The sequence below is a fragment of the Ovis aries genome, chromosome 7 (assembly GCF_016772045.2).
Source record: "Ovis aries strain OAR_USU_Benz2616 breed Rambouillet chromosome 7, ARS-UI_Ramb_v3.0, whole genome shotgun sequence".
In the NCBI taxonomy this organism is placed as follows: domain Eukaryota; kingdom Metazoa; phylum Chordata; class Mammalia; order Artiodactyla; family Bovidae; genus Ovis; species Ovis aries.
Window position 1 is genome coordinate 36,301,308 of NC_056060.1, and position 14,615 is coordinate 36,315,922.

Here is a 14,615-nt window from a genome sequence, read left to right on the forward strand (position 1 = left end):
GCATCCGGTCCTATCACTTCATGGGAAATAGATGGGAAAGAGTGGAAACAGTGTCAGACTTTATTTTGGGGGGCTCCAAAATCACTGCAGACGGTGACTGCAGTCATGAAATTAAAAGATGCTTACTCCTTGGAAGAAAAGTTATGACCAACCTAGATAGCATATTCAAAAGCAGAGCTATTACTTTGCCGACTAAGGTCTGTCTAGTCAAGACTATGGTTTTTCCAGTAGTCATGTATGGATGTGAGTTGGACTGTGAAGAAGGCTGAGCGCCGAAGAATTGATGCTCTTGAACTGTGGTGTTGGAGAAGACTCTTGAGAGTCCCTTGGACTGAAAGGAGACCCAACCAATCCATTCTGAAAGAGATCAGCCCTGGGATTTCTTCGGAAGGAATGATGCTAAAGCTGAAACTCCAGTACTTTGGCCACCTCATGCAAAGAGTTGACTCATTGGAAAAGACTCTGATGCTGGGAGGGATTGGGGTCAGGAGGAGAAGGGGACGACCGAGGATGAGATGGCTGGATGGCATCACTGACTCGATGGATGTGAGTCTGAGTGAACCCCGGGAGTTGATGATGGACAGGGAGGCCTGGCGTGCTGCGATTCATGGGGTTGCAAAGAGTCGGACACGACTGAGAGACTGAACTGAACTGAGGTTTTGCAAGCAATCTAGAGATGAGTTAAAGTATATGTCAGGGATGTGCGAAAGTTATACACAAGTATTATGCTGTTTTATATGAGGGAGTTGAGGACCAGTAATCCCCAGGGGCCTGGAACCAATCCCCTGCAGATATCAAGGGTTGACTGTACTCATAATAAGATACATTTGCTTTAATTTGACTACAATTTTAACATCTTCACCTTCAGTTTAACAGACAGAAAACAGGATAGGAGATTATTAGGCAAAGTACAATTCAATTTTCTTAACATTTGTTGAAAATTTAGGTGCCAGGCACAGTGTCAGGATAGTGTGGGATAATAAAAACAAAGTAAGACACAGCTGTACCTCCAGGATATAAAAGCCAGTAGGGACAGACTAAATATAAATTTGGATGTAATTTCCCCAAACACCATAGTGCTTTCTAAAAGTGAATGTCAGCCTTTATTCAAACTGAGACGTGCATAAAATTCCCAGTAGACAGCATCAACTCTCGGTATGCCCATGCTACAAGGGCGAGCACTAGCAGGTTACTGGTAGGGTGCTGACAACATGCAACTTGTTAAGATAATAATGTTCTCTGGCAAGAAACTACGATTTTTTAAGAATTCACAAACCACAGACATTCACAGTAAAAGTGGCTTTGGAAAACAACATCATTTAACACTTGATTATGAAATATATTCCCTTTGGTCCTATGTCAGAACATATAAAGTTGGAGACATACTGTTTATCTGACCTCTGATACAGCTAGGGAAGCAGTCACACTAAGTACTGGTATGGTTTTGGATTGCTGCTAGAGAAAGTTTGTTGCTGTTCTTAACTATACTGGTTGTTCAGTAAGGAATTTAAAATTTTGAAAGAACAGTAATTAAACTCGAATTTAGGAATGAATTCCAAATTATAAAATTAACCATTGGACAGTATTAATTCACAAGAACATTCAGATTCAAAGTAGAGCAATTTTTATGAAAATGAAGACCGTAGCAGGGTATTGTGAGGAAAGCAGGATACAGAAACTGCAAAGGTCAGATCTTTCTGGAACCTGACATCACACTGATACTAGTCATCAGAGCATCTTTTAGTCCCCGACATCTTTTTCCCAATTATCCTTCTCCCATCTACTGCCCTCTGCTCCTACTCACTGCTTACGGAAGATCAAAGAGCAAAGAAGAATCAGAAAATGTTATGAAAATGTTATGCCTATACTTTCTGTTGTTATCAGGTGACAGAATAACAGAGAAGCCTCTAAAAGAATGTCCAAATGAAAAACCAGAGAACAATATTTTGTTAATTTAAGTTGTAGGTGTAAGTTTCAAACTTTAGCTGGTGAACATTATAGTCTTCTTTGGAATGTAGGCATAACTAAGCAGAGAATGTAATTAAAAACTTTTCTTGCTGTGTAATTAATACATTAAACTTTGTCAATAAAAAAATTATTACCCCCCAAGATGAGAAAGTTGGAACAATTCCTAGCTCCTCCTGATTCTAGTCTTACAAGTAAAACTTCATTATTTCATTGCAAGTAATGTGAACTCTACACATTTAAAAAAATCCAGATATAAAATATAAATATGAGAACATATTCCAAAGCGACTCATATACAATGTAATTTTGCCATTTGTTAGCCTATATGTTATAACCCAAATAGCCACATAGAAAAGAACAACACAGGCTCACCTACTTAAGATCTCTAAGGACTCAAGGCTGTATGTTGCTTCTCTGCTTTATGTTCTACTTATGTATTATACCAAAACTGCATTTTTCGCAAAGAAATATTCATTATATGCAAATAAGTTCACTGTGCAGTAGACAGTCTTTTAGTCTTCGACACTGACAACACTTTAGAATATGAACCCTCCACTAGGGCTTCCCTGGTATCTCAGCGGTAAACAATCCACCTGCTGACGCAGGAGACATGGGTTCAATCCCTGGTCGGGGAAGATACCACATGCTGCCGTGCAACGAAGCCCATACACCACAACTATTAAGCCTGTGATCTAGAGCCTGTGAACTTCAACTTTTGAGCCCACGTGCTGCAACTACTGAAGCTCGTGAGCCCTAGAGCCAGTGCTCTGGAACAAGAGAAACCACTGCAACGAGAAGCCTGGGCACAGCACCTAGAGAGTAGCCCCTGCTCACCACAATAAGAGAAAGGCCATGCAGCAACAAAGACTCAGCACAGCCAAAAATAAATAATTTTTTAAAACTTTCATTAACAGGCAGTAAAGCCCAAGTGTTGTCCTTTGTAGATAAAACTTATACACTGACATTATTATTATTAATCAATATGTGCCTTGAATTTATGTTTTCAGTAGTAGTGATTATCTTGCATTAAGCTCTGACCAAGTTTCCCTTGAGAGCAACAGAATCTTCTGAAATTTAGCTGGTTGGGGTTTGATATGCAATTTATGGTAAGCCTCGTCACCCTTAACAGGCCTCACTAACTGATGCTCTTAGGAAATGTTTCGCCGACCACAGACAAAATGGAGCCAGTAATTTTTACTGACTACTGTCCCACAGCATGTTAACACATGACATGTAACTCTCAAGCCCTCAACAGATACATTCCTGAGCTGGACATTTCCTTCTGGTCAACAAATTAGATACTGGATTTCCATAATCTGAACTATCAGCAATTCAAAACTACCAAAAGAATCACAGCAGGAGCAGTTAGAATGCTACACGATTAACAAATCTAAAACTCTTAATGACATATGTTCATCCAGAAGGGAGAAAACACACACATGTGCGGACATGGATAATGTCATCATCAGTTAATTTAATGACATTTCTCATGACGTATTAAAACAGTATTATTTTTTTTTTAAAGTATTATTCTAGGAACCACTTATACTCATTTACAACACCCTCAATGGTACAATGCTTGGTAAGAATAAATACTAAAAGAGAGAGAAGAATTAATCTACAGAACTCACAAAGATGATTACCTGGTAGTCTGGTTTTGTAAAATAATCCAAAGAGGAAATGTGCTCCAGAAAGATGCTGAATTCTGGAGGGAGATGTTTTAACATAAGCCTGTGGTCATACCTTTCCTTAATAGAGCCCACTTGTTCCTGGGAAGTAAAGAGAAAAGGAACCAAAGTCAATTTCTCTTGGAAGCTACATATTAAGAGCTTCTCAGTAACAGTCTCAAGGGTATGTAAAATTGAACAATATAATGTGACAATTAAAAATTAAAAGCCTAATTGACATTTCTTTTCTTGGCAACCATCAGTGTTTTCTCTGTTTTGTAGATATTCATTTGTGTCATATTTTAGATTCTACACTGTAAGCGATATCACATGGTTATGTGTCTTTTTCTAACTTACTTCACTTAAAAGACCTAATTGACTTTAAAAAAGAGAACTAGTGAAAATAAAGCTAAGATAGCTTGAAATCTAATCAGAAATGATAGCTGTACTTAAACTAGCATTTTCATAGAAAAAGTTATAATATCAGCTCACAGAAAGAAAAATATACATATTAGGATATAGTGAAAGGGTTGGAAAATGTTAACTCTTATACATAAGTATACTTTCAACAAAAAATGCCTACCCAGGAGAAATTTTTACTCCTTCCCCTACCAAAACTGACGCTTCTATTTTGAAAATTACCTTGTCCTTTATTTTTCTCCAAGGGAGCTGACCAACCACAAATTCCACCAACATGTAGAACAAGGACCAAAGGTCATCATGTCTTCCCATTTCCTTCATAAGCAAAAGAGAATTCAGTCACATTACATTACTGCTCCTGTGAGTACATTACATTGTTTAAGGCCTAATCATTGTGTTTTCATTTTCCCATAAAACTATCTGGCAGGTATATCTATGTATCCGTATAGCTATAAAGCAATCTACATGGTAGAACAGATTTACTGAAAAACTTTCGATATAAAGAACACCCCAAAACCCAGAAATACTGGAAATAATGTATTTAAGAACCCATTAATTAATAAATGAGTTAATTAATTAGTAAAGGAAGGTGGCTGCCAAGGAATTCAGAGAAGGGGGAAAGGGGAGTCAGTGCTAAGTGGGTACAGAGTTTCAATGTTGCAAAATGAAAAAGCTGTAGAAATCTGGTGCAAAATAATGTGGATATACTTAACACTACTTAATTGTATATATCAAAATGTTTAAGGCGGCAAATTGAATGTTATGTGTTCTTTACTACAATATATAAAAAAGATGAAGTAGCAGCAAAGAAAATCTTTAGAACCAAAATGAAAAGAAAGCTGGAAACATGAAAAGCAACCTAAGACTGAAGCTTTGGTTTTGGCTGTTTGGAGGCATCTGTCATAGGTTTATCAACCAGGGTTTTATCAGTCATGTAGGGGACAGGTGTAAAAACATTAAGCCTACACAAGACAGGAGTTGTAACTGAGACACTGCCCCACCTCTACCCCCACCATATACCTAGGACCCTCAAAGGGCTATCTTTAATGCAATATTTGGTATGTACGTTATTACTACAATAATTTTATGCCTGGTAAAATTTGACCACTATCAAAGAGATAGTGTTATTTTAAAACAAAAACAAACAAACAAAAAACAACATCCTGAGAATCTGTTACCATGGGCCTACCCCTCACTCAGCTTTGGGGTTTAAATTTATATTGTCTATGTGGTACAGGAAACCAAGTCCAGAAATGGTGTTTTCTGGGTAATCCTATTCTGCAGTAATGACAGATGCAAATGAAAATCCTCTCAAGGTAAAAAAGTACCCTTAAATTTAGGCCTCTTTGAAGTTTTATAGATAAAACCCCACCAGATCATTATTTAAAATAGCCCAGGTTCCTCTGTCCACAGGATTCTCCAGGCAAGAATACTGGAGTGGGTTGCCATTTTCTTCTCCAGGGGATCTTTCTGACTCAGGGATCAAACCCACATCTCCTGCATTGGTAGGCAAATTCTTTGCCACTGAGCGACCAGGGAAGCCCTTAGGAAGCATTACAAATCTCAAAAAGAATAAATATAAAGAAATCCACACCAAAGCAGATTTGAAAATTTCTACAGGACACCGAAGACAAAGAAAAGATACCAAAAGTAGTCAAGAAAAAAAAAAAGACGATTAAATGCAAGTTTCCCTGGTGGCTCAGACGGTAAAAGCATCTGCTTAAAATGTGGAAGACCCAGGTTCTATCCCTGGGTGGGGAAGATCTCCTGGAGAAGGAAATGGCAACCCACTCCAGTACTCTTGCCTGGAAAATTCCATGGATGGAGGAGCCTCAGAGGCTACAGTCCATGGGGTCCCAAAGAGTTGGACACAACTGAGTGATTTCACTTTCACTTTTCACTTTCAGCAAGAATGGACAAAGATCTCAGTAAGAACCACAGAACCAGAAGTAAAATAATTTCTTCAAAGTATTGTGATAAATGGGCTTCCCAGGTGGTGCAGTGGTAAAGAATCCTCCTGCCAAAGCAGGAGACATGGGTTTGATCCCTGGGTCAGGAAGATCCCCTGGAGTAGGAAATGACAACCCACTTCAGTAATAGTGCCTAGAAAATTCCATGTGTAGAGGAACCTAGTGGGCTACAATCCGTGGGGTTGGAAAGAGTCAGCCATGATTGAGTGACGGAGCGCACATACATTGTGATAAAACAAGTATTTACAAAAATGCAGGAAAACAATGAGATGAAGTAAACAGCATTCAAGTATTTTGAAAAGTCCTTGTATTGTTTGGAAATTATTCATGTTAAAAGTTTCAGATTCTCTAAATAAACCTGCTTTCACTTAAAAGAAAACAAAAAACAAACAAAAATGGTTAAGATTTAGGTACCCCCAAAATAGAAATGCAGTGCATTAAGTTTAAAAATTATCAAATCAAGGTCACAGAGCATGGAAGAAAGAAGTATATTAGAATTACCTGGGAATTATTTCAAACTAGACAACAATCTCTCAAGGTTCTGCTAGTTGTATTCCTCTGTCACCATATACATTGATGATCAGTATTGTGAAGCTGTGCTAATGTATAAAGCATTCTATTCCTCAGATGTGTTGGGACCAGAAAAGAAGGGTAAGAACCACTGCAATATGTGATCAAATTTCCCTATCAACATTAAATAAGTAGGTTAACAGAACAGCTGATAGATCACTCTATGCTGGAAAGGCTTTTAGAAGAAATCTGTACTCTTCAAATTAAAAAAAAACAACACATAATCTCTTTCTAGTAGTTATTTTGGAAATGCTTATATTATGATCCCTGAACATGTTTATGCTTATCTCAAAATGAATGTCATATTTCAAAGATCCCAATGTGAACATATTCTTTTACAGAATTAATTAGAAAGTATAGCACTCCTAAAATTTTGCAAGAATCTATCTAGAGAATGAATACTTTCTTTTCAAGATAGAATAATTAACTAAATACCACAAAATAAAGCACACTGAATCAAATCAAATGAGTTACAAATGCTTAGCAGAGTATTTCACACAGATAAAAAAATACTTTAACTATTTTCAATTTATAATCACATCCTAAGAAACCAAGTTAACTGAAGCATTGCGTGTAAAACCACAGCATTCTCGTCCTATTACATTTAGCATCAGTCAAGTTTTAATCAAAGCAGTTTTGGCTGCACAAGAATAAGGTAACAAAAATCAAGAGATTTCTCTTTATCAAGGAATCACATGTTAAATTTCCCAACTCTGTCCAAACAAGTTCAAGGATTGAGAATCCATAAAGTACTCACCTTTCCTACTCATAACTAAAGTTCAGGGTAAGGAAAAAAAGTATTAAGAGCAAAACAAAAGGATAAAAGTAAAAAAAAGAGAGGTTTTAAAAATTTAACCCAAAAAGAGATGAACAATTCACTAAAGATGAAAGAAAAATTTAAGCTTCTGTATTTTAGATCTTCATAAAAACAAATGTTTGATGGAGAGAGGATATAATAGATTAGATGTATCTTACGGATAAAATGATGACCTACATTTCATTACGTATTGATAATATGAATTCCCAAATAAATTCTTGAAATAGAACACAGATGTCTTATTTATGCAAAATTCCTTAATAAATGTATTAATACGAGCCGCAGCCCGGGCGTCCGTGCTGCGGGCCGGCCGAGGAGGGGCACGCACGGACACCGGCGCCCGCCCGCCTGCAGCATGTGGAAGCTGGGCCGAAGCCGGGTGCTCCTGGACGAGGCCCCCGAGGAGGAGGACGGCCTGCGAGGGGGGGCGCCGCCCGCCACCGCCCCCGCCGCCGCTCAGGTTCCAGGAGCGAGTTTCCGAGGCTGGAAAGAAGTGACTTCTCTGTTTAACAAGGATGACGAGCAGCAGCTGCTGGAAGGGCGAAAATCCCCCAAGTCCAGAGCCACTAACTTACGATTAAAAGAAGAGTTGAAGACAGAGAAGAAGTCTGGATTTTGGGACAATTTGGTTTTGAAACAGAACATACAGTCTAAGAAACCAGATGAGATTGAAGGTTGGGAACCTCCGAAACTTGCCCTTGAAGACGTGGCAGCAGACTCGGGCGGCCCTTCGAGTGACCGTGAGTCTCGGCCGGGCTGGCCGGAGGACACCAAGGGCTCCACCAAGTACACCAGCCTGGCCACCGCAGGGAGCAGCTCGCGCTGGAGCCTCAGGTCGGCCGGAAAGCTGGTCAGCATCCGCCGGCAGAGCAGAGGCCACCTGACGGATGACTGGGAGGAGCTGGAGTGACCGTCCAGCCCGCACATGTCCTCACACCAAAATCTGCCTGACCGTGCACCTTTGAATCTCATCTCCTTCGCATTCCTAGAGTCTGCGGCATCGTGGTGTTTATCAGTATAGTGTCCCGTCTGGTCTTTCCCAGATGAAAACCACAGAGGATCTGCTCTGTGCTGTTTCATTTGGCTTTCCTCTTCAAATGCCAAGTGAGGAAATTCCAGGAGTCCTGTGAGTTCTCAGTGGACACGCACAGGGTCCACCTGTCATCCGTGTGCCGCTGACCTTAGATGGGAAGTTCACCGCGGTGGGGATTTGCTTTTTGCCACAAAGCTGTCTTTCTGTGTCCTGAGTTGCAGTTCTGTGTTCTGCGACCCGATCCCTGTCTCTGCATGTAGCACACACCTGTATTCTACGACACAAAAATGTAGCGGCCACACACTTCTTTTCCGTTGTCAGAAACCTGCAATCCAGGTGTAACGTGGATCTTCCAGAGGTCACGTCAGTCACACTGTGCTAGCTCTTCGTTCATATTAAACCGTAAAATATGCAAGCAGATTAAATGCTGGAGAAGGGAAGGCTGTATCCGATCCCCAGAAATACACTGTCTGCAAACACAGCTTCACCTCCCACAAGCATATTAGATGGTGACAGTGTTCCCATCTTGAGGTTCCTGAACTTTTAAATACTGATGTTTCTTTTCTTCTAAAGTTTGTTCTCTTATTTTGATTGCAGACTAAAGAATGCTATAAAGCATGGATCAGTTTTAATAACTTGACACTTAAATTTGTTTGGAAAATATTAACTTATTAAGAGTTGAAATTGTAGGTAAAATGCTGAAAGTGCCTCTTTTCTGTAACACCCAGGGTTTTGTTTTTTCCAAATGAGACTGTTGGACCCTGAGAAGCTGTGTGTTGTGCCTGGTTCAGGAGCGTCACTGAACATCTCTTGTGTCTCTGAACTTGCTCATTGTCTCCTTGACAGGTGGGCCCCAGGTCAGGTACGCAGCACGCATGTCCTCAGCAAGACAGACCTGACCCATAGGAGGACCACATGTCTCTGAGGTCAGAACAGGTATAGGGGTTTTTGATTAAAAAGAAAAACCTCCAGTTACACTGTGCATTCCTCTCTTGTGAAAGCCACTGTCTTCAAGGTATTCAGTGAGCAGATCTGTGCTGTTCCACACTAGGGGTGTCCTTCAGCATTTCTGTGGACTCCAAGGGGTGAAGGGGGTGACAGAGTGCCTGCCTGTCACCTGCCATCTCTCAGTCGGTCAGTCTGTGTACACCCAGTCATCTAACTACCAGCCGTCTAGCCACAATCGACATGTCAGCTAACCATCTGTGTCTGTCATCTGTGTAGCGTCTGTCAAAATCACCGACGTCCTTCTCTTTCTAATAGACAAGTTTACTTCACCGAGCCTTGAAAGCGGGACATGTGAGTGGTGGTAAAATCCTGTTTGTCTTAGAACCTTGAAGTGGTTAATAGCGGAGTTGAAAACCGTGTTTCCTCAGGTAAACAGTTCAGCTCATTGACTGGAGTCCTTCTCCCTAGAGACACTTGCTGTGACTAAGATGAGCTGTCTGAAGCAGGAGCTTCAGGCTCATCTTGGGCTAATCCTGTGATGAGGTACAGGGAAGGGACTTGTGTGTTTGAGGTTCTGGGCAGAGTGCTCGGGGTGGGGGCAGGTGGGACAGCCTCCAGCTCGGGGAGCCCGTGCCGGTGTGCTGCGATGCTAAGTGCCTGTGATCCCCTTGGGGACACACGTGATGCACAGCTGGCAGAACGGCCCCTCATGCCCCTCATTCCTCACAACCGAATGCAAGCCAGACTGGGGTTGGATTATGCACGTGAATAATACTTTTCTTATCTACAAACGTTAAGGTAAAAATGAATTTTTCTTCTGTTGTATCTGATTAAAATAACTCTGTGGATTTTAATATAAATATTTATTGGTGTGCTTTGGGGGAAAGATATTTTTTTCTTGATGGAATTTACCAAAGCAACTTTATTTTGTTCACTGGCTGATGAGAGCGCGGGTCTGTCTAAATTCTGTAAACTGCACAGCTTCTCTGAAGAGTGACGTGTCTGCTCTTTTGCCTCTTGTTTTGTCATTAACAGGAAAGTGATTGGTTTTAAAGGAAGTTGAATTCATCCATAATGCTGAAGTTTTTTAAAATAAAAACATGGTTTATAAAAAAAAAATAAATAAATAAATAAATGTATTAATACTTACTTATATCTAATTAAGGACACAAGAGTCCCCATAGATGTGTATATAATTAGCTATTAGATTTTCTGCCAAAGTCAATTTTATTTTCTCTGTAGCTGTACACATCTATTATATATCCACTATACACCTTACCATGCATTAGTATTACTAACACCTCTGCACTCTAATGTAAAGAAGTCAATCTGATTCGAGCATCAGCATGCTCATACAGCTATGACTCGAGTTCAGACACCTACCCTGTTCCGATGAGCATTGACTGATGCATAACGAACTGTCCCTCGAAAGCCTGCCACAGCTCGAGGCTACAAAACCAAGCAAAGGGTAATAAATGAGCTTTAAATAGCATAAGATTCAGCACAGGTGAGCTCATGAAGTAGAAGGGAGAAACATGTATTATACTCAAGAAAACATGACTTAAATTTCTAACTTTTTTTAATAACTGAAATTATAATAATTAGAGGAGAATATCTCTAAATCATACGTTTAAAATATAACAGCTATTAATGAGTCCTATTTTAATTATCAATGAATCTCATTTTTATACCTACATTTATACCTAAATAAAGTAGGATTTATGATAAATAAACTCTATCCATGAGAAAACATAAATGCTTTCATGTACCCAGAATCATGCCAAGCATCACAGTATATACATTAATATTCAGACTCTGGTTACAAATAAGTACATTAAAAACATGAGGTCTAAGCAAACTAAGATACCAACCTCTTTGTCTTGGCTATATCACTCAAACTCAATTCAGAGATGGTGGCAACTTGAACCTCTCCCTGTACATGTAATTCACATATTTATAAACTCAAGTTATTGCACACTTATTATGTGCCAGGTACTGGGAATAAACTCTACATAATATGTGAATACCAGTCCCAGAGAGCTCAACTTGGAATAAAGTCTAAATTCTAGTTATTTGGCCTATAACACCTTCCATGATTCTGGCACTTGCCTCATGCCAAAATGGATTTACTTGAGGTTTCCCCTCCAATCAAGTTTGTTTCTAGCGCAAGACTTTGTACTTGTTATTCTCTCTAGCTGGAACACCATCTCTCTACACACCTCCAATGGCAGGCTCTTCTATCCCAAATTCAGCCCTCTGCTTGAATGTCACTTCCTCAGAGAAATATTCTTTAATCATCATAATTTAAAATAATATCTGCCCTTGCGATGCCACTCTGTTCTTTTACTCTGCTTTATTTTTTTTTCACAAAACATCTTTTGCTACCTAAAATTGATTTTATTCATATTTTTACTTATTTGGTTTTTCCCTGCTTCTTTCAATGGAATATAAACCCTGTGATGGCAAAGTCTTTGTTTTGCCCACTTTACAGACACAGAAACAAGTTCCAAAAAGTAAACTTATTTGAGGACACAGAATTAGTAGGTGATAAAACCAGGCATCAACCAAGGTCTTCTGACTTGAAATCATACACTCTATTTCATGCTAAATCACTTCAGTCGTGTCCAACTCTGTGCAACTCTATGGACTGTAGCCCACCAGGCTCCTCTGCCCATGGGATTCTCCAGGCAAGAATGCTGGAGTGGGCTGCCATTTCGTTCTCCATGTTTCTACTTTACTGTTTCACAAATATCAAGTCAGTGCCTTTAAGATTCATGGATGATGCTATAGCTCAACAGGAAAACTGCCGTACTTTAAAATGATCATGGCCAATAATTTTCATTAGTAGAATTTTTTGCTCTCTTTTTCAGTAATGTCAAATTATCCTCAATTAACATGTACTAATGTGGTAGTCTGAAGAGATTACAATGAATGTTATTTTAAGAGTCTTCAGTTATCAGAGTCGTCTCAGCCATATGCTACACAGATAAATATTCTATGTGTTCTTCCTCCATTTGTTCATTTCTGCAACCTGTGTTTAATCTGTTCATATTAATTATCTACTTATTTCTTCTTTCATCAACTTATCTTTTCTCCTTCGGTTATTCCTGTTTAGTTTCAAGACTTAACTATTTTTAAAATGTTCTTTGTATTTAATGTCAAGTCTCAGGAATCAAAAATTTCTGCAATCTATTTAAGCTCCCTTTTTTCCCTTAGCTGCCATTCACTGACAATCACAGTCAACAGATCGCAATATTTTCCTAAGACATCATGACTAACAGGAATATCTAATATTCTCAATTTGGTTGATGCAACTCTGAGGTTGGAGATTTCTCCTTCTAGAAGGAAAACAATTAAGAGTCCTTTGTTCTGACTCTGACCTTACTTTTGCCATGGAAAGGTTGAGACAGAGGTAAAGAGATCAGCTGCCTAGGGAGATTTTGATGTGATCCCTCCAAGAAATAATACCAGGTCAAAGAAATTCAGCCACCTTAAATGATGCAGAAAAAACAATTCAACCTAACTGGGGAAAGCAGCTATAAATGCAGGTAACTGTAATTGAAAGTAGATTATAATAAACACCATTAGCAAAGTACAATGAGCTATGAAAGTCTAGGAGTGGTAAGAGTTAGTTTTACTTGGTGAGAAGAAAGGAGAAGTCCTGTGGAGGAAGGATGTCTTAAGAATAAGGCAACACATAACCGAGCCTTAAAATAGATGATCTCCAGAAACTGCCTCAATTGATGGTAATTTGGCAATAGCTATTTCAGATGGTAAAGATCTGCCTGCAACACAGGAGACCTGGGTTCAAGCCCAGGTCAGGAAGATCCCCTGGAGAAGGAAATGGCAACCCACTCCAGTATTCTTGCCTGGAGAATTCCATGGACAAAGGAGCCTGGCAGGCTACCGTCCATGAGATTGCCAAGAGTGGGACACGACTGAGTGACTTTCACTATTAACCATCAAAGTTGCAAATGCATACGTTCTCTTTGACCCAGCAGTTACACTTCTGGAGATTTGTCTTACAGATATACACTTTGCAGCTGCTCTATATTCTGACACGGAAAGATCTCCTGACACACTGTAAAGTGAAAGAAAAAGGGAAGTGTACATTATGCTACCTTTTGAATCAAAAGGAAAAAATAAGAGCACACATTTGTACTTATTGTACACACATTATGAACTTCAGAAAGAATATGTTAAGGAACTAAATGTTAAGGAACTAAACATTAAGAACAGAGGAGCCTGGCAGGCTATGGTACGTAGGGTCGCAAAGAGTCAGACACAACTGAAGCAACTAAGCAGAAGCAGCATGCAAGCATTATCTTAAAATGCCCAGTCCCAACAACAACAAAAAGTTACAAGACATGCAAAGAAACAAGAAAGTGTGACCCATATATGTAAAAAAAAAAAAAAGTAGGCAACAAAAACCATTTATGAGAATGACTAGACGCTGGACATAAAAAGATTTCAAAGTGGGTATTATAAATATGTTCACAGAACTAAAGGAAAGCTTGATTAAAGAAAGGAAAGTATAACGGCAATGCCATATCAAACAGAAATTTTAATTAAGAGAAATTTTAAAACAGAACTAAATGTAAATTCTGGGTATGACAAACACAGTAACTGAAACAAAAGTAGTATATGATGTAGAAAGAAGCTCAGACTGCAAAAAAGACCCTTGATCCTAAAGGGGTAATGTGTGTTCTTACAAGATACACTCTAACTCTGTGCATGTTTTTAAAAGCTGTAACACTCAATAATAAAATTAATGAATACTATCTGTAACGTAATCATAAACTCTATATGATACTTCTTGGATGATATCCATTCTGATACACAATCGGCATTTCTTTAAAAAGAGTGATACTATAATAAGCTAATCCTCAAATATTTAATAATAGTATGAAAAAATCTTACTGGTCTGACGTCACCACAGGAATTGGTAAACTGCCGAGCCAGGCCAAAATCAAGCATATAACATTTCCGACACGTACTAGGAAAGCGACCCATGGCAAAGTTTGACTAGAAAATAAAGAATGAAAACATACCTATTATTATTATACTTAATCCTTATATCTTATCCTTCCTGTATTTTAATTCTTCTATTTAAACTCTATATAATACACATCCCACATATACTGCTCTGGTCAATGGTTATTGGATATTAACACATTATTTTGCTGCAGGTTCTATTAATGCCTAAGATCAGGTGAACTTGAG

General features: G+C 39.0%; 2 protein-coding genes across 4 annotated transcripts in view; one reads left to right on the top strand and one right to left on the bottom strand.

Annotated features, from left to right (window-relative positions):
- TTBK2 (tau tubulin kinase 2) overlaps positions 1 to 14,615 on the bottom strand; it is a 131,194-nt gene that overhangs the window by 42,246 nt on the left and 74,333 nt on the right. For all 3 annotated transcript variants that reach the window (XM_004010488.5, XM_042253050.1, XM_012181295.4), the window contains 4 exons: positions 14,313 to 14,417; positions 10,776 to 10,841; positions 4,277 to 4,369; positions 3,611 to 3,736 (listed from right to left, as the gene is read on the bottom strand). In XM_004010488.5, the coding sequence (XP_004010537.2) occupies positions 3,611 to 3,736; positions 4,277 to 4,369; positions 10,776 to 10,841; positions 14,313 to 14,417 (390 nt within the window). The remainder of the gene's footprint in view (positions 1 to 3,610; positions 3,737 to 4,276; positions 4,370 to 10,775; positions 10,842 to 14,312; positions 14,418 to 14,615) is intronic.
- LOC114115593 (testis development-related protein-like) lies at positions 7,704 to 10,383 on the top strand. The gene has a single exon (XM_027971714.3). It carries the CDS (start codon positions 7,767 to 7,769, stop codon positions 8,319 to 8,321), a length of 555 nt encoding a protein of 184 aa, XP_027827515.1. The 5' UTR covers positions 7,704 to 7,766; the 3' UTR covers positions 8,322 to 10,383.